Below are 23182 nucleotides of genomic sequence, written 5' to 3'. Positions count from 1 at the left end.
CCTCCACGTGCCTGTATGACCTCCCTACAACACCTGGGCATGCTCCTGATGAGGTGGCGGATGGTCTCCTGAGGGATCTCCTCCCAGACCTGGACTAAAGCATCCGCCAACTTCTGGACAGTCTGTGGTGCAACGTGGCGTTGGTGGATGGAGCGAGACATGATGTCCCAGATGTGCTCAATTGGATTCAGGTCTGGGGAACGGGCGGGCCTGACCATAGCATCAATGCCTTCCTCTTGCAGGAACTGCTGACACACTCCAGCCACATGAGGTCTAGCATTGTCTTGCATTAGGAGGAACCTAGGGCCAACCGCACCAGCATATGGTCTCACATGGGGTCTGAGGATCTCATCTCGGTACCTAATGGCAGTCAGGCTACCTCTGGCGAGCACATGGGGGGCTGTGCGGCCCCCCAAAGAAATGCCACCCCACACCATGACTGACCCACCGCCAAACCGGTCATGCTGGAGGATGTTGCAGGCAGCAGAATGTTCTCCAAGGCATCTCCAGATTGTCACGTCTGTCAAATGTGCTCAGTGTGAACCTGCTTTCCTCTGTGAAGAGCACAGGGCGCCAGTGGCAAATTTGATAATCTTGGTGTTCTCTGGCAAATGCCAAACGTCCTGCACGGTGTTGGGCTGTAAGCACCACCCCCACCTGTGGACGTCGGGCCCTCATACCACCCTCATGGAGTCTGTTTCTGACCGTTTGAGCAGACACATGCACATTTGGGGCCTGCTGGAGGTCATTTTGCAGGGCTCTGGCAGTGCTCCTCCTTGCACAAAGGCGGAGGTAGCGGTCCTGCTGCTGGGTTGTTGCCCTCCTACGGCCTCCTCCACATCTCCTGATGTACTGGCCTGTCTCCTGGTAGCGCCTCCATGCTCTGGACACTACGCTGACAGACACAGTGACCAAAACATCAGCCAGGAAGCATAGGAACTGAGAAGTGGTCTGTGGTTACCACCTGCAGAACCACTCCTTTATTGGGGGTGTCTTGCTAATTGCCTATAATTTCCACCTGTTGTCTATTCCATTTGCACAACAGCATGTGAAATGTATTGTCAATCAGTGTTGCTTCCTAAGTGGACAGTTTGATTTCACAGAAGTGTGATTGACTTGGAGTTACATTGTGTTGTTTAAGTGTTCCCTTTATTTTTTTGAGCAGTGTATTAATTGGTTTCAGAATGGCACTTGTAGGCCTGATGCCAGTAAGGAACATACAAATGTTACCATTCACACAATTGTTAAGGTTATTTACACATTTATTTAGCCATAGGAGCTGGCTACAGCACACATGTCATTTTCAACTGTGCAGGTATCCAAGACACAGATTAAGTCTAGTCCTAGACTAAAACACTTCCTCAATGGAGAAACTGTCCTTCTGTGTTTCCCATAATACAGTCCCATAACAGGAGTATTGTGATTGATTCCTCTAAGTAGGTGATTAGCACTAGATTAGACCCCTGTTATTGACCAGATCTCTTCGGAAGTGTCTTGTTGTCAGAGGTTAGTGTGGAGGCAGCACCTCGGCCCAATCAAGGCCCAATTGAGGCCGAGGCATGGGGAAGGCCCAGGTCCAGCAGTAGCCTTGCAGTCCTTGAAATGTGAACACCCCTTTCAGCTGCATGTGATTTTATTCTGATCCAGTAGCGGTGCCTAGGTAAAATCACTGGGGAAGCCAAGCCAGAAAAAAAGCGTTATTACAATCTATGTGTTTTGATAATGGGGTTGTTTGCTCTATAACCTGTTAGTTAACTGCCTTGCCACTGTGATATATATTCGTAAGGCTGAGACAATAAGAAGACACAGTGGCAGATAAATTCAACAACACATTTGTTTCACCACAAAACCAGAGAGCAACCTCTGACCGGTGAAGTCCACAAAGCATATTGCATGTAACAACTGTTAAATGACTTACAGCATGGTCAAGCAAGTTAACGTTTCTGACATTTTTTGACAACTAAACAACTATTGATTTAGAACCACGGAGAGTTACTGCAAGTTCAATTCAACTTCACCATTTCAACATCATCAAATCACCTATGTTTAGTGTGTGTGTGTGTGTGTGTGTGTGTGTGTGTGTGTGTGTGTGTGTGTGTGTGTGTGTGTGTTCGTGCAAGTAGAAAAACTTGTTTACTCTACTTGTAGAGAAACACCAATGCCATCCTTCTCTCTTTCATGTTGACGAAACTTTAGCAAGTTAACATTAGCCTTCTACATCTAGCTGCATATTGAACTTCCATCCTCTCAGGCCAGGGGCACAATGTATAAGTTTATGGTTGCATCAGAGTTGCCGTTATAATTAAGTGTTTTAATTAAAACCATGGCTAATTTAGGAAAGGACCAATTAACTGGCCAATTGCCAGGGAAAATGCAGAGTGCCAGATTCAAATAAAATACTATAAAATTAAAACTTTCATTAAATCACACATGTAAGATACTCAAATAACGCTACACTCGTTGTGAATCCAGCCAACATGTCAGATTTAAAAATGCTTTTCGGCAAAAGCATATAAGCTATTATCTGAGAGCCTGCACCATCTGCACCAGCAGTAAACAAAGGAGCTAGCATATTTCAACCCTGCAGGCACTACACAAAACGCTGAAATAAAATATAAAACATGCATTACCTTTGACGAGCTTCTTTTGTTGGCACTCCAATATGTCCCATTAACATCACAATTGGTCCTTTTGTTCGATTAATTCCGTCCATATATATCCAAAATGTCCATTTATAAAGCGCATTTGATTCAGAAAAAAACAGCTCACAAAAAACGCAACGTCACTACAAATATTTCAAAAGTTGCCTATAAACTTTGCCAAAATATTTCCAACTAGTTTTGTAATACAACTTTAGGTATTTTTAAACATTAATAATCGATCAAATTGTAGACGGGGCAATCTGTATTCAATACAGGAACAAAAACAAACCAGCGCCACTTTTCACGTCTTGCGCAACTAACAAAAGTGTACCCAGTTCCTAGTTGGCCTACTTCTTCATTGAACAAAGGAATAACCTCAACCAAATTCCAAAGACTGGTGACATCCAGTGGAAGCGGTAGGAACTGAAAACAGTAAGAAATATCCCTTGGCAATAACAAGTCAGGGAACAGAGAGAGGAAAAAAACATATAATTTTGAACAGTTAGTCCTCGGGGTTTTGCCTGCTACATAAGTTTTGTTGTACTCACAGACATGATTCCAACAGTTTTAGAAACTTTAGAGTGTTTACTATCCAAATCTATGAATAATATGCATATCTTATATTCTTGGCATGAGTAGCAGGAAGTTGAAATTGGGCACGCTATTTATCCAAAAGTGAAAATTCTGCCCCCTAGCCCCAAGAGGTGAATTGGTCCAGGCGGCAACAATGTCATACTCTTTTTGACCAGACAGCATCGGATAGATGGCCTACACATACAGAGACAGTTTCGCTCGCCTGGATGCATTCTCCGGTGAGATACATTCAGCCTCTTGCAAATGAAAGGAAAATGATAAAACACAGAGATGAAGGATATCAATGATTTTATCATATATTTTTGTTGTAATTTTGGGGGAAAGCCTGGCTTCCATTGGCACCCATGAATACACGCCACTGTTGCGCTGCACCATCTCAACACCCTTCCTTGAACTCCCATCTCCTTATTCTAATGAGACTTTGTATTTTATGCAGTCCAGGGTCCCGGGTTGGCCATGTACTAGTTTATCCAAGGGGAAGAATATATCTGCGGGACAAGATTTAGCTAACAGTGCAGTATGCAGTCTACACAACATGGGTCAGTGGACAGTGCTTTCATTAATCTTGTTAAATGTTAGTGTGTCGGCCCAGAACATTCTCTTTGGTGCTGCATCAGAGAATAGACTATACGCTATAGTGTTTCATGCTCGCTTGGACTCTTACAATCAGTTCTACTGTCCCAAAGAAATGTGATACAGGGCTTAGCCTACATGCCAATAGTATCTGTCAGTTTGACTATATTGTAATGAATTCAATGGCGATAACAACATACATCTCAACTCATCCAATACGTGCCTGCCCAACTCATCATTTAACCAACAAATTACCCATCTAGCGTATTTCAGAGAAGAGAGATTTATTATCCAATTTAGGCCCTGTGTTGTGGATGGAAGCAGTGATATCATAGTGCTGGATGGAGAGGGTCAAAGGGGTTTTTAAGATAGCTGATTGAGTACAGATCCTTTGTCATGTTTGTCAATTTGATGGACGGGACAGGCTGGGTGATGTGTCCAAATAGACTGGGTGATGCCTTCTTAAATCCAAGTTGCCACTGACTGTGTCCCAAATGTCATTCTACTGTATTCACTATATAATGCACTACTTTTGACCAGTTCCCATAGGGATATAGAGGATATGGTGCCATTGGTGATGCACATACTGTATCAGTCAGCTGCTCATATACTCCAGATGACGGGGGAGGAGAGGGAGGAAGAAGAGCAGCTAAAACGACAGTCGTCGTCATTTTGGCATTATGATTCTTGGGAATGTTTAAGATAATGATGAAATATATGAGTGTGTCTGACTTAAAGAGAAACCAATTAATTCCAGCCTCAGAGTTCAATGAGTACAATGGATTTTGTTTATTTCACTGAGATGTCCCCCTCCCTGTCTCTTCCCCCTCCCTGTATCTTCCCCCTCCCTGTCTCTTCCCCCTCCCTGTATCTTCCCCCTCCCTGTCTCTTCCCCCTCCCTGTCTCTTCCCCCTCCCTGTCTCTTCCCACTCCCTGTCTCTTCCCACTCCCTGTCTCAGCATGTAGAGCTGTCAGCGTTATAGTGGGGCTAGGCTTTATTGTTTTAATAAATTGCCTGCGTGACGAGAGCAGTGGTGCATGTCTGATGTTCATCTTTACCTCCTGAAATGAAACCTTTCTTAGAAACAGACAACTCTCCTCTCTACCTCTCATCTTTCCCCTCTCCTTCTCCTCTCCTCTTTCCTCTCTTCTTATCCTCTCCTCTCCACCTCTCCATCTTCCCCTCTCCTTCTCCTCTCCTCTTTCCCCTCTCCTTCTCCTCTCCTCTCCACCTCTCATCTTCCCCTCTCCTTCTCCTCTCATCTTTCCCCTCTCCTTCTCCTCTCCTCTTTCCCCTCTCCTTCTCCTCTCCTCTCCACCTCTCATCTTTCCCCTCTCCTTCTCCTCTCATCTTTCCCCTCTCCTTCTCCTCTCCTCTCAAACTCTCCATCTTCCCCTCTCCTTCTCCTCTCCTCTTTCCTCTCTTCTTATCCTCTCCTCTCCACCTCTCCATCTTCCCCTCTCCTTCTCCTCTCCTCTTTCCCCTCTCCTTCTCCTCTCCACCTCTCATCTTCCCCTCTCCTTCTCCTCTCATCTTTCCCCTCTCCTTCTCCTCTCCTCTTTCCCCTCTCCTTCTCCTCTCCTCTCCACCTCTCATCTTTCCCCTCTCCTTCTCCTTCTCCTCTCCTCTTTCCCCTCTCCTTCTCCTCTCCTCTCCACCTCTCCATCTTCCCCTCTCCTTCTCCTCTCCTCTTTCCCCTCTCCTTCTCCTCTCCTCTCCACCTCTCATCTTCCCCTCTCCTTCTCCTCTCCTCTTTCCTCTCTCCTTATCCTCTCCTCTCCACCTCTCATCTTCCCCTCTCCTTCTCCTCTCCTCTTTCCCCTCTCCTTCTCCTCTCCTCTCCACCTCCCCATATTACCCTCTCCTTCTCATCTCCTATTTCCCCTCTCCTCCTCCTCTCCTCTCCACCTCTCATCTTCTCCCCTCCTCCTCCTCCTCTCCTCTTTCCCCTCCTCCTCTCCACCTTTCATATTCTCCTCTCCTCCTCCTCTCCTCTCATCTTCCCCCTCCTTCTCCTATCCTCTTTCCCCTCCTCCTCTCCTCTCCACCTCTCATCTTCCCCGCGTCTTATCCTCCTCTCCACCTCTCATCTTCCCCTCTCCTTATCCTCTCCACCTCTCATCTTCCCCTCTCCTTCTCCTATCCTCTTTCCCTCCTCCTCTCCTCTCCACCTCTAATCATCTCTTCTCTTCCTCCTCTCCTCACCACCTCTCATCTTCCCCTCTCCTTCTCCTATCCTCTCCACCTCTCATCTTCCCCCTCCTTCTCCTATCCTCTTTCCCCTCCTCTCCTCTCCACCTCTAATCTTTTCTTCTCTTCCTCCTCACCTCACCACCTCTCATCTTCCCCTCTCCTCCTCCTCTCCTCTCCACCTCTCATCTTCCCCTCTCCTTCTCCTATCCTCTTTCCCCTCCTCCTCTATTCTTCTCCACCTCTACTTTCCACATCCCCTATCCTCCTCCTCTCTCTTCCTCTCCTCCTCTCCTCATATCATAATGTGACAACGAGAGAGAGAGAGACAACGAGAAAGAGAACAAGAGAGAGATGAGCTGAGCTGATGGTCACTGTGCACCCCTGGTCATTATTCCTGGGGCCACCCAGTCTCCCAGTGGAGCCTGAGACAGCCACTGTACAGACACCCACGGCCACAGGAGGATAGATGAATGACCATGAGCTGGGGACGGGGGGTTATAGTTGCTGGTGAAAGATGGCTCTGGCTCTCACGATGCAGTGATCTATCACAACAGACCAGGACAACTGCGCTGTCCCAGAGGCAAAAAGAGGAATCAATGCAACGGATGGAATGAGTGTGGCGGGCTGGCGGTGGCTGTGGCTGAGTCACAACCAAGCTTTGCTTTGGTCCTCTCCCAACACTCAAGATGCTCTCCAGTCCAGTCTAGTACATTGGGTTTAATAGAACTAATCTATAGATGGATGCTTTTTTTCTCTGGAACCATTTAGAAATGGCGAACAATAACATTTATGACATAGTATTCGTGTTCTGATAATGTTTGTACTCAAAATGAAATAACATTTTGTTATCTTAAATGTGCAGCGCGTGTTTTTATAACTCTTTGTCGAGTTGAGGGTGTTTTCCAAGCCTATTTCTGTATTCCACACTAACTGCATCATTTTTCATCAATAATATATCAGATCAAAAGTTTTCAGAGTTTTGGTCTAAAATCTGCCACCAACTGAACCAAAACAGCATAAGTTTCATGAATTGTGGAAGAGTTGAAAAAAACAAACCCTGAAGCATATAAGAACACAATTGACTGTGACAAGAGGCTTATCTTCTGAAAATAGAACCGTGTCTCTGATGGGATGATTCTCCTTTGTTACGGGTTCTTTTCTCCCAATATCAGGAGAATGCTGACACTGAATAGTAACACTTTACTTAGAGTGGTGATATGTACCATTCATAAAGCATGTATGCACGACATAAAGAGTCAATAATGCTGTGGTAATGTTAGTTATAGTTACCCTGGTTCTAGGAGCAGTGACTCTGGGAAGGCAAGGCAGCTGAGGCGGGGTCCATCTCGGCCCCAGTAATGGCCTTGAACACTAAATTGACTACCTATGAGTCCAAGAGAGCAAAAAAAAATTCTGGACTATGATTGGTAGCCTTGACTCCCACACTGCGAGCACATAGGCCAAGGCCTGATGAAGGGGCTAGGTAATTGCAGTCCCCGCTCACCCTCTGCACTGCAGCTTACAGTAACTACTGCTACTGAGGTTAACCGCAGAGTGGAGAGCAAATGGCATATCATAAAAAAGCTCTTGTTATAGGAGAGCATTAGAACTCCATTTTGTATGAGAAAATACAAAGGACTGAAAGCAGACTTTCAAGTGAGGGCGGTTTGTTTAAAACCAAGCGTGAATAATGGCAGTTATTAAGGTGTGCATTCCAAATGTCACCCTATTCCCTATATAGTGCACTACTTTTGACCCGAACACTATGTGCCCTGGTCAGGAGTAGTGCACTGTAGGGAATAAAATGCCATTTGAATGACTAAGTGACATTAATGATGGTTATATAAGTCCAGTATGTGATGTAAACAGACAGCCAGTTCATCCACATGATTAAATTTGGCGTTGTCACATTCCTAACAGACATTTTCCACAACATGGATTCATAGCTTCATGAATATTCGGCACCGCTTTCTGAGAAACAGAATCATCTGTTGTGTTACTGTTGTTGACAGCTTTTGAGGGGCTGGAGAGAAAGCTATACTTTCCCGATGAAGAGATGTACCGGAGAGGAGGAGAGAAGGAGGTGTTGTGTGACAGGCCCAGTTCCACCTGTGACTGCAGCCATTGTGAAGACCGATGCCTGCCTGTCTCTCTGAAAGACTCCTAGTGCTAACCACAGTAAACAGTCTTTGTCTCTCTCACGTCATCCTAGTTGTAACACTGTTTTTACTGGCCTCTCTCTGTTATTCAATTGTAATAACATGTATGTACAGTTGAAATCGGAAGTTTACATACACCTTAGCGAAATACATTTAAACTCAGTTTTTCACAATTCCTGACATTTAATCTTAGTAAAAATGCTCTGTCTTAGATCAGTTAAGATCACTACTTTATTTGATGAATGTGGATTGTCAGAATAGTTGTAACGTCCAAAGAGTGAGTGGGTGCGGAGTCAGGCGCAGAGCCAAGGATACGGGAAAAACCACGCTTTAATGTCCAACCAACAAAATGTACAAATAGGTGACGCCGAAACACAGGCGTAACACACTCCACCTAACATATACACTGGTCAAAAACGGACAGCGGAAGACCCACAATAACAAACACCTTAATTAACACACACAAGCCCGCACAAACACAAGCGGGCTAATCGAACTTAAATAACACCAACCCAAAAACCCCAACAAGGAACATGTGAAAACAAAAAGACAAAACCAAACAAAAAGGGAAAAAGGATCGGTGGCAGCTAGTAGACCGCCGAGCGCCACCCGAACGGGAAAGGGAGCCACCTTCGGTGATATTTGTGACAATAATAGTAGAGAGAATGATTTAATTCAGCTTTTATTTATTTAATCACATTCCCAGTGGGTCAGAAGTTTGCATACTCTCAATTAGTATTTGGTAGCATTACCTTTAAATAGTTTATCTTGGGACAAATGTTTTGGGTAGCCTTCCACAAGCTTCACACAAGAAGTTGGGTGAATTTTGGCCCATTCCTCCTGACTGAGCTGGTGTAACTTAGTCAGGTTTGTAGGCCTCCTTGCTCGCACACGCTTTTTCAGTTCTGCCCACAAATTTTCTATAGGATTGAGGTCAGGGCTTTGTGGATGGCCACTCCAATACCTTGACTTTGTTGTCCTTAAGCCATTTTGTCACAACTTTGGAAGTATGCACCAGTCCCTCCTGGAAGTGCACCAGTCCCTCCTGCAGCAAAGCACCCCCACAACATGATGCTGCCACCCTCGTGCTTCACGGTTGGGAGGGTGTTCTTTGGCTTGCAAGCCTCGCCCTTTTTCCTCCTAACATAACAATGGTCATTATGGCCAAACAGTTTTATTTTTGTTTCATCAGACCAGAGGACATTTCTCCAAAAAAGTACAATCTTTGTCCCCATGTGCAGTTGTAAACCGTAGTCTAGCTTTTTTATGACGATTTTGGAGCAGTGGCTTCTTCCTTGCTGAGCGGCCTTTCAGGTTATGTTGATATAGGACTCGTTTTACTGTGGATATAGTTACTTTTGTACCTGTTTTCTCCAGCATCTTCACAAGGTCCTTTGCTGTTGTTCTGGGATTGATTTGCACTTTTCGCGCCAAAGTACGTTCATCTCTAGGAGACAGAAAGCTTCTCCTTCCTGAGAGGTACGACGGCTGCATGGTCCCATGGTGTTTATACTTGTGTGCTATTGTTTGTACAGATGAACGTGGTACCTTCAGGCATTTGGAAAGATTTTCCCATGATGTCAAGCAAAGAGGCACTAAGTTTGAAGGTAGGCCTTGAAATACATCCACAGCTACACCTCCAATTGACTCAAATGATGTCAACTAGCCTATCAGAAGCTTCTAAAACCATGACATCATTTTCTGGTATTTTCCAAGCTGTTTAAAGGCACAGTCAACTTAGTGTATGTAAACTTCTGACCCACTGGAATTGTGATTATAAGTGAAATAATCTGTCTGTAAACAATTGTTGGAAAAATGGCTTGTGTCATGCACAAAGTAGATGTCCTAACTGACTTGCCAAAACTATAGTTTGTAAACAAGAAATTTGTGGAGTGGTTGAAAAATGAGTTTTAATGACTCCAACCTAAGTGTATGTAAACTTCCGACTGTATATAGTGCTTTTCGAAGACCCCAAAGACAGTTGTTGTCACGCCCTGACCTGAGATATCTCTGTTTTCTTTATATTTTGGTTAGGTCAGGGTGTGACTAGGGTGGGTACGCTAGTTTTGTATTGTCTGGGGTTTAGGTAGCCATTTCCCTTTGGTGTTTCTGGGGATCTTGTCTATGTGTAGTTGCCTGTCAGCACTCGTTCGTATAGCTTCACATTTCGTTTTGTTATTTTGTTAGTTTGTTCAGTGTTCATTCTTTAAATAAAGAAGAATGTACGCATACCACGCTGCGCCTTGGTCCTTATAACGAACGTGACAGTTGTATGGAACATACTGCTCGAAGGAGAAATGGCATCTTAATTTCCAAGCACTCTCTATTCATATTCTATCTAGTTATAAACTAGGAGTCTAGTTTATAACACTTATTTCAGTCCATCTCTCAATTATTACACAGTGAAACGCGGGTTGTGTGTGTTTGCCAGCAGGTGTATCTGTATTGCATGAGTTATTTTATTTTCTGTTTTTTACAGAATTTATGTTGTTGAGAAATGCACAGATGTCTGTGTGTGCCTGTGTGTCTGTGTGTGTCTGTGTCTGTGTGTCTATGTGTACATGCTTGCATGTGCATCTGTGTGTGTCTGTATGTCTGTGTCTGTGTGTACATGCTTGCGTGTGCATCTGTGTGTGTGCTTTCACAATGTGTTGTGAACAGGTTATGTAACCAGACGGTTGACGGGGGAGCTGCCTGTGGGCTTGTTGTTTGTTGTTTCATAGTGAAATCCTTCCTCTTCTGGGGATTATACAGCCAGCCTACCTGGCTCTCACTGGAAACTGGTCAGATGAACACTCTGTCCAGCCTCAGCACCACTCTTTGACGATGACAAAGCCTCTCTCACACACAAAACACACACACACACACACACACACACACACACACACAGCATGTTAGGCTAGGGCTTACAGAGGCAACTGGTAACACTAGATCATGCATGGATCCCTGTACAACAAGTTGTGTTGTGTTTGGTAATGAAGAGATTGCTTGCGATCAGAGAGACAAGTAGTTACCAATACAAACCGTAGCTGGTCCTCTTAACTAGAGATTCTTACAATCCGATACATTTATATAATGTATAACAGTTGTTAATATGATGAGCTAATAACCAAATGACAGAAGTTAGAATAAATTCTAAGGTCCCATTAGAATGGATAGAATGGCAGTAGATTACTCATTTAATCAGATACAAACCTCCTTAATGTCTTTAATGTGAAAGGAGAGATACATTAAACACCCAAACTTAATGTTGTTTGAAACCGAACGACACTTTAATCTCTTCACTCAATAAGGCTCATTTTATTTAATGCCTCTGGATGTTTCATAAATGACTCAAATTACACAGTAGCTTAATTACACAGCCTTTAGAGTAGTCAGGTGGGAAAACTAAACAGGGCTGAATAAGCAGACTGTGTTACAGTTCAGTCGGCCTTCTGGATGGTACGTAGCTATGGTCCAGGTCGTTAGTGCACGTTCGTCCACTAACTAGAGGAGGAATGCACACTAATGCCCTGGAGCAGAGCTAGATGGTATGGTGAGAGTGTATCTAATTCTTCCCCTATTAGGCTGCAATAGACAGAGCTCAGGGAGGAAACCCAACCCCCCTCTGTATGGAAGTAATGGATGATTTGATGACTGCTCTGGGCAGCTTTACAGCTTTAGTAGCTATATATTACAGACCAACAAGCCCCAGGTGGTGGTCTGTCCCAAACCCATCACAACAACCCTGCCCCGGGCCAAGCGTCCCAGGGGCCCAGACAGGGGATGGTGTTCAAGGTCACTATGGAGCAGAAAGCAAGTTGTAATCCCTCAACTAAGAGCTCATACTGTAGGCAGCCTCATCCATCATCATGTTCACCTTGGAACTAGGAACTTTACCAGTGTTATTGACTGAGTTCATCAATCAGTCTGTCAAATCATTTGTTGCAACGTGTGTTTATAAAACAGGGCCAGACAGAGAGGAAGCCAAATGGACTCTGTGGTACTGTTACAAATCAATGGTAACAGTTTACTTAATCTCGGCAACCCTGACCCAAATCTCTTGTGAACACTGGCCTTCTGTTTTAGTCTTTCACAACAGATTACACATTACCAAAAGCCTGCATTTACAATGCTTTTTCACTTGTTGTAAAGTAAAGTACCAAAACACTTCCTTAGAAATAGGAGGAAACCTTGAGAGGGGCCAGACTCTGCCTGACTCTGTTTATATGGCTCTGGATGTGCCCATGTTGACCTATTGCTTTGTCACAATTTAGAGTTAATCTGTCACCCATCCATGTGCCCCTAAAAATAATAGGTGATTTATAAACCAGGCTGCACTTTTCACTGTAACCAGCAGATGGAGCAAAACATATGTCTTACCTTGGAGAACACGGTCATTGTATCTATTAATTTGTTTAGATGACTTTTATTTCCAGTTCAGGATTTTAAAACTAATTTATCTTTCTCTTTCTTTAATTTCTTACCATATCTCTGCTGATGAATAATGCATTGGGCTGTTTCCAGTTTCTAATTCTGCTCCCCAATTATTACACCTTGTCCTGCCTGGTCTGTTGGGTTCTTCACTGTTCCACACACGTTGACCCATTCCAAATGCCATATCTTCTTCCCTTGGTGTCTGAAGAGACACTTATATGTCGCAGTAATAGTATGAGTCCCTGGCCTTATGCTGTATGGTGGGACACTTATAGTAAGTGGAGTGGCTGCCTGGCTGTGTGCTTTCCTCAATTGAATACAATGTTATTAAGATGAGAGTGAGATTTGTTCAGTTCCCATGATTGTCATGCATGTCATCTTTAAGTAAAGACTTGCAAGTTGCAGCAATTGAGGGGAAACAGACAGATAGGGGTGAAACTGAAGCCCATCAGGGCGAGTACACACCATGACATAAAGGTTCAGACATCTTGGCTGTTGGACTCTCACATTCAGGGACACAGTCACTCATTTATAAGACCTAAATAACCATCTTGATAATGGACTTCGCACCTCAAGGCCAAGGCATAGGCTAAATATTAGAATATAAACAATATAACAATGCCCTATAACAATGTATAACAATAAACATGTATTAATTGCATAGGTTGGATATTGTAGCTACATAATGCACGTTATGATCATGTGTTTTTTCACAACTTCCATCGTTTTCTCTAGAATTGTTTATCAATAATATGCATCCATTGACTGCAGTGAGTGCGGGGCACTGCTTGACGCCAGACAGTCACGTCATCGGGGAAGAACAAGTTGTTCAGTTGTTTCAGTTCCTATTTCTGCGTCTGCTGAAGTGCGCTGGTTTCACTGCATTACACTTTTTAAAGACTTTTATCTAGATCTTATCGCGATTGCGTTATGACAGTGATATCAGAAATGGCTTCTTTTTAAACGGTTGTTAGTGATAACTAAGGTGCATCCATGTTGTGATATTCGTACGAGTTCCACAGTATGGACTACATTCTGTCTGTCAGGGTCGCGCTGTCGAATAGAATCTGGCCTGCCTCGACCTCGACTCGGGGAAATTCCGATGGCTCTTCCGCAGAACACTCTGGACGTGTGCACGACAACATTACCAACATTAACACAGGTGTGAGTATAGACTTGGAGCCGAACTTGTTCAATGTATAATGTGTAATGTTTCAGAGTTCAGACTACCGTAAATGAAGTCAGTCAGTGTTTGTTTATTTTTTATATATATTTTTTTTAACAACCTACAGTACATTTTCAGTAGAGTTGGCATACGGTGAAGAAGTTGCAACACAGTCACGAGTTGGACGGTGAAGTTTACACATTTCCCTGCACAGGCTTCTTAAAGGCACAGGCTTCTTAAAGGCACAGACTTCTTAAAGGCACAGACTTCTTAAAGGCACAGGCTTCTTAAAGGCACAGGCTTCTTAAAGGCACAGGCTTCTTAAAGGCACAGGTTCTTAAAGGCACAGGCTTCTTAAAGGCACAGGCTTCTTAAAGGCACAGACTTCTTAAAGGCACAGACTTCTTAAAGGCACAGGCTTCTTAAAGGCACAGACTTCTTAAAGGCACAGGCTTCTTAAAGGCACAGGCTTCTTAAAGGCACAGGCTTCTTAAAGACACAGGCTTCTTAAAGGCACAGGCTTCTTAAAGGCACAGGCTTCTTAAAGGCACAGGCTTCTTAAAGGCACAGGCTTCTTAAAGGCACAGTCTGTAATATAAACCAATTCAATTCAATGTACCAAAATGCATTGTTTCGAATGCTATTGCTTACAAATACCTTAATACAAATCTGCATTACCTTATAACTTCACCTGAGAAACAAAGGATTGTGTGCTTTGATTGAAGGTTAATTTTAACAGACAACATTATTGTGATACACATCTCCAATTCAGGCATTTAAAAGTGGACACTATTCTTCACTCTGTCATTGTTCACAACAGAACTGGTGTAACTCAATCTTCAAGCCTATGGTAATGCATACTACTACATGAATTGCCCAGTTTAACACACACACACTCACACAGCTCTGAGCAGTTCCCTCGTCAGATGGCCAACGCTTTCTTGACCTCGAACACCAGTTCATGTAAGGGTCCTAGCCTGCTCATTCATCACAGATGGGACAGAAGGCTACTGAGGGGCTCGTCTCAGGCCTGACTACCTGCCTCTCTCCTCTTAGTAGGGCCAATGTCTGCAGCCACACACACACACACACACATACACACACACACACACACACACACACACACACACACACACACACACACACACACACACACACACACACATACACATACACATACACATACACACACACACACACACACAGAGAAAGTAACACACATACAGACACACACACACACACACTGTCTGCACTAGGGAGAATTAGAGCGACTGTTAATGAACTGGCCTCAGTGGCATTTGGTTTCCCGGGAAGGTACAATGAGCAGCAGAGCATCTTATTAATCTCTGTCCTAATTAGACCAAACTATTATCCTGCTGACTGCTACAGAGCCCACTTTTTCTCAGCTACAGTACACAGCCACACACACACACACATACACACACACACACACACACATACAGCCTTCTGGCATCTCAGCTGTACTACACCCGTGTTTATAATACTATTTGAAATCTTTGAGCATTTATTTTAGCTTGCCTGAAGTGCCATGTGGGTGAGGACTGGGGATGGTTCTAGTGGTTCTATAGCAACAGGCAAACTCAGTCAAGCACAGCTAAAGTATTGGGTATGATTTCAAATAGTATTTGAACCCAGGTCTGGAATAGGCCTTCACATAATTGGATGTCTTTTGCATAATGGTGGATTTTTTTTTACAACCAATTGTGTGGAACGTTTAATTTTGATATACCGTGACGGTGATGGATGGTGTCTGTCTTTGTGGAGAAGAGTTGTTAGGCCTATACCATATTGGTTTTTGATTTAATCTTTCTAGGAGTATAGGTCTCATTATGGATTTATTGGGATGGAGGAAAATAACTTCACTAACAATAGCAACTGACATTGAAACGCATTTAGGGCAAAAATATCTCCATATTTATTTTGAGCCTCGCTGGTTAGGCATGTACAGATAGCAAATCCGATTGAAGATTTGTAATGCTTCACTGGTTTAGCCCCAAAGTGTCCTCACAATAACCCAACAAGCAGTGATTAATTCAATGATTATTTCAGAAATCAACAAAAAAAATGCATTATGAAGATGTGACAGATGCTTTATAAGGGTGATTGAATGGCGTCGTGAGCAATGATGCTTTGATGCAAACAGGCGTAATGACCTTTGACCTCATGTTTAGCAGTGGTTAGGCTACAGTACAGAGTTTGTATTGGCTACAGTAAAACGAGTCCGTCATCGACATAACCTGAAAGGCCGCTCAGCAAGGAAGAAGCCACTGCTCAAAAACCGCCATAAAAAAGCCAGCCTACGGTAGCGACTGCACATGAGGACAAAGATAATACTTTTTGGAGAAATGTCCTCTGTTCTGATGAAACAAAAATAGAACTGTTTGGTCAAAATGACCATCGTTATGTTTGGAGGAAAAAGGGGGAGGCTTGCTAGCCAAAGAACACCATCCCAAACGTGAAGCACGAGGGTGGCAGCATCATGTTGTGGGGGTACTTTGCTGCAGGAGGGACTGGTGCACTTCATAAAATAGATGGAATCATGAGAAAGGAAAATTATGTGGATATATTGAAGCAACATCTCAAGATATCAGTCAGGAAGTTAAAGCTTGGTCACAAATGGGTCTTCCAAATGGACAATGACCCCAAGCATACTTCCAAAGTTGTGGCAAAATGGCTTAAGGACAACAAAGTCAAGGAATTGGAGTGGCCATCCACAAAGCCCTGACCTCAATCCTATAGAACATTTGTGGGCAGAACTGAAAAAGCATGTGTGAGCAAGGAGGCCTACAAACCTGACTCAGTTACACCAGCTCTTTCAGGAGGAATGGGCCAAAATTCACCCAGCTTATTGTGGGAAGCTTGTGGAAGGCTACCCGGAACATTTGACCCAAGTTAAACAATTTAAAGGCAATGCTACCAAATACTAATTGAGAGTATGCAAACTTCTGACCCACTGGGAATGTGATGAAATAAATCAAATCTGAAATAAATAATTCTCTCTACTATTATTCTGACATTTCACATTCTTAAAATAAAGTGGTGATCCTAACTGACCTAAGAGGGAATCTTTACTAGGATTAAATGTCAGGAATTGTGAAAAACTGAGTTTAAATGTACTTGGTGTATAAGGTGTATGTAAACTTCCGCTTCAACTGTAGATACTAACAGTAGACACCTTCACAACAATGAAAAGCAACATTTGCAGCGATGCATCCATCTGACCCGACATGTTAAAAGGGGATCGCACTGATTTCTGCTGAGGTTGCAGTGGCAGTGGAATTCGGTTTTTGTCTTTTTTAGCGTTAATGCTAAACTGACAGGCCAGCAACCAAAGCCTGGTTAGGTCAATGTCTGACCGACCCTCCTCTCAATATCTGCTGTGACTGTTTGACTAAGCAACACTCATATCAAGCATCTTCTCAATGTCTTCTCAACCATAATTGAAAGATGTGTTCACTGTTTACCCAGAATACCTATGAACCTGAGTAACAACCCAATCCATTTCAATATGTTGTGCCAAAGCGTGTTTTAGTGAGGTGAGAGTATACAATAAAGATTTAGCATTAAAGCCGTCAGAGATTTGAGATGGAATAGTCTGGGTGGTGTTTGCTGCCCGGGAAATGGTTCATCAAGTTGTCAACTCTCATTCCTGTGTGATATTTAGTCACACAGATACTTTTAAAGACTGATTTCCTCCCTGTGATCTCTGTGGACTGCTGTGGTTGGACAGGGAGCTTAGCTGACTGTGGTTGGAGGGTTGATGATGTCGTACAGTTGGTAGATTTCAGCTAAGATGGTGGTGAGTCCAGTGGAGATAGCAGACTAGGGAGAGGTGGTAGATTTGTGATACTTACTTTCTTCTGACCAAGGCCTGGCTGGCTGCTGAGTGACATTGGCTCACTGAGGATCAGTAGAGAGAGATACTGCAGAGTTTGTGGTTCTCCTTTTAGCTGAGCTCATCACTTCTCCTATTGATTCAGGCTGTAACCTGAGAGGTTGCTTGTTGTTGGAGATGCAGCAGTCAGAAATGCAGAGAGCCATAGGATCAACAGGTGAGCTCCTTCTCCTACAGCATTGATCCACAGGCATAAAGGGTTATGTTCCGGTGTCCACATGCATTCTACAGTAGCCTACTTATGTAGAGTGCATGTCAAATACATTGCTTAATTCTGAGCAGTATGCTAGTATGGTTATTGCTGGGAATATAGCTTTGGTCTGGGGAGTCTAGAGTAGGTTATTATTATTTGATCATGCTGTTCATTTATGAACATTTGAACATCTTGGCCATGTTCTGTTATGATCTCCACCCGGCACAGCCAGAAGAGGACTGGCCACCCCTCATAGCCTGGTTCCTCTCTAGGTTTCTTCCTAGGTTTTGGCCTTTCTAGGGAGTTTTTCCTAGCCACCATGCTTCTACACCTGCATTGCTTGCTGTTTGGGGTTTTAGGCTGGGTTTCTGTACAGCACTTTGAAATATCAGCTGATCTAAGATGGGCTATATAAATACAATTGATTTGATTTGATTTAGGTTACTGGGGTCCTCTGGTCCTTGACCAACCAGCAGACCAGGGGCCTTTTCAGTGACTATACATACAGTATTACTGTGGAATGTTCATAATCACAAGCCACAGGTATCAAGAACATTGTTATTATATAGTTATTAAGCTTTTTGTGTATATTCCTTCCTCACATTTCTATGTATCTAAAGATTTAATAAAAATTGTACATGTGATATCTAAATGTATGTTAAAATGTTGGAAGTATTCTCTTAATTATTTCATTTAAAAAAAATTGCTAAATACTGTATATATAATCTAGCTACTGTATTCAGGAGACAGAAAAACATGCCTTTTTTTAACCATTAAATAAATAAATAAATAGTAACTTGATTTACCAACTGAACATTTCACACAAGGCAATAACCCAGGAGCCGATGGAGAGATCATGGTGTGATTAGTCGCCCTGGAGTGAGTGCTAATGAGACAGTCTGGATGGGGCGACACTCACTGAGCCTGTGACAGCATCAGGGTTTGATTTATTGACCTGGAACCAGTGTTAATGACGGGGCAGAGGCAGGATGAAGGGAGGGACTGCTCTGCTCCCCTCTCCTCCCTGTCCTGACACAACACAAAGTGCTGCTCCAGCAACATTTGGTTGTACTGGGTGGTGGCGGTGATGGTGCTGAATGCAGGGGAAAACTGACTGCATAATGCAGAGGGAGAGAAATAGGGAGAAAGAAAGAGAGGGCGAGAGGGTGTTAGCCAAGGGATGTGGGCTGTCGCTGTGTGCTTCCTGTGTGTAGTTTGACAGCTCACTAAGCCAATGCATATTCATTACAATGGCTGCCGTGCTGTTATCGCCCCGTTAGAGTCAGGGAAGTCAAGGCCATGTCTCACCTTATATACAGTTGAAGTAAGAAGTTTACAGACACCTTAGCCAAATACATTTTACTCAGTTTTTCACAATTCCTGACATTTAATCCCAGTAAAAATTCCCTGTTTTAGGTTAGTTAGGATCACCACTTTATTTTAAGAATGTGAAATGTGTCACGTTCGTCGTATAGAGGAGACCAAAGCGCAGCAGGAATAGAATACATTCTTCTTTAATGAAAACAAAGAACACTTAAACAAACTATACAAAACAACAAGACACTATATACAACGAGTGCATACACAGGCAACTAACCATAGACAATAACCCAAAGATAAACCAAGGAATATGTTTACCTAAATATGGTTCCCAATCAGAGACAACGATAAATCAAATCAAATCAAATGTATTTATATAGCCCTTCGTACATCAGCTGATATCTCAAAGTTCTGTACAGAAACCCAGCCTAAAACCCCAAACAGCAAGCAATGCAGGTGTAGAAGCACGGTGGCTAGGAAAAACTCCCTAGAAAGGCCAAAACCTAGGAAGAAACCTAGAGAGGAACCAGGATATGTGGGGTGGCCAGTCCTCTTCTGGCTGTGCCGGGTGGAGATTATAACAAAACATGGCCAAGATGTTCAAATGTTCATAAATGACCAGCATGGTCAAATAATAATAATCACAGGCAGAACAGTTGAAACTGGAGCAGCAGCACGGCCAGATGGACTGGGGACAGCAAGGAGTCATCATGTCAGGTAGTCCTGAGGCATGGTCCTAGGGCTTAGGTCCTTCAAGAGAGAGAAAGAAAGAGAGAATTAGAGAGAGCATACTTAAATTCACACAGGACACCGGATAGGACAGGAGAAGTACTCCAGATATAACAAACTGACCCTAGCCCCCCGACACATAAACTACTGCAGCATAAATACTGGAGGCTGAGACAGGAGGGGTCAGGAGACACTGTGGCCCCATCCGATGACACCCCCGGACAGGGCCAAACAGGAAGGATATAACCCCACCCACTTTGCCAAAGCACAGCCCCCACACCACTAGAGGGATATCTTCAACCACCAACTTATCATCCTGAGACAAGGCAGAGTATAGCCCACAAAGATCTCCGCCACAGCACAACCCAAGGGGGGGCGCCAACCCAGACAGGAAGATCACATCAGTGACTCAACCCACTCAAGTGACGCACCCCTCATAGGGATGGTATGAAAGAGCCCTAGTAAGCCAGTGACTCAGCCACTGTAATAGGGTTAGAGGCAGAGAATCCCAGTGGAAAGAGGGGAACCGGCCAGGCAGAGACAGCAAGGGCGGTTCGTTGCTCCAGAGCCTTTCCGTTCACCTTCACACTCCTGGGCCAGACTACACTCAATCATATGACCCACTGAAGAGATGAGTCTTCAGTAAAGACTTAAAGGTTGAGACCGTGTTTGCGTCTCTCACATGGGTAGGCAGACCATTCCATAAAATTTGAGCTCTATAGGAGAAAGCCCTGCCTCCAGTTGTTTGAAATTAGAAATTCTAGGGACAATTATGAGGCCTGTGTCTTGTGACCGTAGCGTACGTGTAGGTATGTACGGCAGGACCAAATCAGAGAGATAGGTAGGAGCAAGCCCATGTAATGCTTTGTAGGTTAGCAGTAAAACCTTGAAATCAGCCCTTGCCTTGACAGGAAGCCAGTGTAGGGAGGCTAGCACTGGAATAATATGATCAAATGTTTTGGTTCTAGTCACGATTCTAGCAGCCGTATTTAGCACTAACTGAAGTTTATTTAGTGCTTTATCCGGGTAGCCAGAAAGTAGAGCATTGCAGTAGTCTAACCTAGAAGTGACTAAAGCATGGATTCATTTTTCTGCATCATTTTTGGACAGAAAGTTTCAGATTTTTGCAATGTTACGTAGATGGAAAAAAGCTTTCCTTGAAACAGTCTCTATATGTTCTTCAAAAGAGAGATCAAGGTCCAGAGTAACGCAGAGGTCCTTCACAGTTTTATTTGAGACGACTGTACAACCATTAAGATTGATTGTCAGATTCAACAGAAGATCTCTTTGTTTCTTGGGACCTAGAACAAGCATCTCTGTTTTGACCGAGTTTAAAAGTAGAAAGTTTGCAGCCATCCACTTCCTTGCTTCTAGCGAGGGCAATTTTGGGGCTTCACCATGTTTCATTGAAATGTACAGCTGTGTGTCATCCGCATAGCAGTGAAAGTTAACATTATGTTTTCGAATGACATCCCCAAGAGGTAAAATATATACTGAAAACAATAGTGGTCCTAAAACGGAACCTTGAGGATCACCGAAATTTACAGTTGATTTGTCAGAGGACAAACCATTCACAGAGACAAACTGATATCTTTCTGACAGATAAGATCTAAACCAGGTCAGAACTTGTCCGTGTAGACCAATTTGGGTTTCCAATCTCCAAAAGAATGTGGTGATCGATGGTATCAAAAGCAGCACTAAGGTCTAGGAGCACGAGGACAGATGCAGAGCCTCGGTCTGATGCCATTAAAAGGTTATTTACCACTTTCACAAGTGCAGTCTCAGTGCTATGATGGGGTCTAAAACCAGACTGAAGCATTTCGTATACATTGTTTGTCTTCAGGAAGGCAGTGAGTTGCTGCGCAACAGCCTTTTCTAAAAATGTTGAGAGGAATGGAAGATTCGATATAGGCCGATAGTTTTTTATATTTTCTGGGTCAAGGTTGGGCTTTTTCAAGAGAGGCTTTATTTCACTTTTAGTGAGTTTGGTACACATCCGGTGGATAGAGAGACGTTTATTATGTTCAACATAGGAGGGCCAAGCACAGGAAGCAGCTCTTTCAGTAGTTTAGTTGGAATAGGGTCCAGTATGCAGCTTGAAGGTTTAGAGGCCATAATTATTTTCATCATTGTGTCAAGAGATATAGTACTAAAACACTTGATTGTCTCTCTTGATCTTAGGTCCTGGCAGAGTTGTGCAGACTCAGGACAACTGAGCTTTGAAGGAATACACAGATTTAAAGAGGAGTCCGTAATTTGCTTTCTAATAATCATGATCTTTTCCTCAAAGAAGTTCATGAATTTATTACTACTGAAGTGAAAGCCATCCTCTCTTGGGGAATGCTGCTTTTTAGTTAGCTTTCCGACAGTATCAAAAAGGAATTTCGGATTGTTCTTATTTTCCTCAATTAAGTTGGAAAAATAGGATGATCGAGCAGCAATAAGGGCTCTTCGATACTGCACGGTACTGTCTTTCCAAGCTAGTCGGAAGACTTCCAGTTTTGTGTGGCGCCATTTCCGTTCCAATTTTCTGGAAGCTTGCTTCAAAGCTCGGGTATTTTCTGTATACCAGGGAGCTAGTTTCCTATGAGAAATGTTTTTAGTTTTTAGGGGTGCAACTGCATCTAGGGTATTGCGCAAGGTTAAATTGAGTTCCTCAGTTAGGTGGTTAACTGATTTTTGTCCTCTGGCGTCCTTGGGTAGACAGAGGGAGTCTGGAAGGACATCAATTATAGCACGACTTTTGATGTTCCTTGGTTGGGGTCTGAGCAGATTATTTGTTGCAGTTGCAAACGTAATAAAATAGTGGTCCGATAGTCCAGGATTATGAGGAAAAACATTAAGATCCACAACATTTATTCCATGGGACAAAACTAGGTCCAGAGTATGATAAACAGCTGCCTCTGATTGAGACCAATCCAGGCAACCATAGACATATAAACCCCTAGACAAGACAAAAACACATATATCACCCTCGTCACACCCTGACCAAACCAACATAATAAAGAAAACAAAGATAACTAAGGTCAGGGCGTGACAAAATGTCAGAATAATAGTAGAGAGAATTATTTATTTCATCTTTTATTTCTTTCTTCACATTCCCAATGGGTCAGATGTTTACATACACTCAATTAGTATTTGGTAGCATTGCCTTTAAATTGTTTAACTTGGGTCAAACATTTCAGGTACCCTTCCACAAGCTTCCCACAAGAAGTTGGGGGAATTTTGGCCCATTCCTCCTGACTGAGCTGGTGCAACTGAGTCAGGTTTATAGGCTTCCT

The 23182-nt window shown here is 43.4% G+C and overlaps 1 protein-coding gene and 1 long non-coding RNA gene across 17 annotated transcripts in view; one reads left to right on the top strand and one right to left on the bottom strand.

Moving 5' to 3' along the window:
* LOC110485571 (oxidation resistance protein 1A) overlaps positions 1–23182 on the top strand; it is a 210629-nt gene that overhangs the window by 123848 nt on the left and 63599 nt on the right. For 5 of the 16 annotated variants that reach the window (XM_036944128.2, XM_090194465.1, XM_090194446.1 and 2 more), the window contains exon 1: positions 13348–13740. The exons of 7 other annotated variants lie outside the window; for them this stretch is intronic. In XM_036944128.2, the coding sequence (XP_036800023.2) occupies positions 13602–13740 (139 nt within the window). In that variant the 5' untranslated portion in view covers positions 13348–13601. Of the gene's footprint in view, positions 1–13341; positions 13741–23182 lie in introns of those variants that run through there. 4 more of the 16 variants (XM_090194445.1, XM_036944114.2, XM_090194475.1 and 1 more) reach the window with 4 other exon arrangements.
* Positions 937–3024, bottom strand: LOC149984923 (uncharacterized). Its single transcript, XR_016490925.1, has 2 exons — positions 2631–3024; positions 937–1669 (listed from the first exon to the last, which is right to left on the bottom strand). It is a non-coding gene; the product is annotated as an uncharacterized LOC149984923 (long non-coding RNA).

The sequence above is a fragment of the Oncorhynchus mykiss genome, chromosome 2 (assembly GCF_057628025.1).
Source record: "Oncorhynchus mykiss isolate SJ-2025 chromosome 2, ASM5762802v1, whole genome shotgun sequence".
Classification (NCBI taxonomy): domain Eukaryota; kingdom Metazoa; phylum Chordata; class Actinopteri; order Salmoniformes; family Salmonidae; genus Oncorhynchus; species Oncorhynchus mykiss.
Note: the sequence above shows the minus strand (reverse complement) of the source record. Positions and strands in the feature narration are given on the sequence as shown.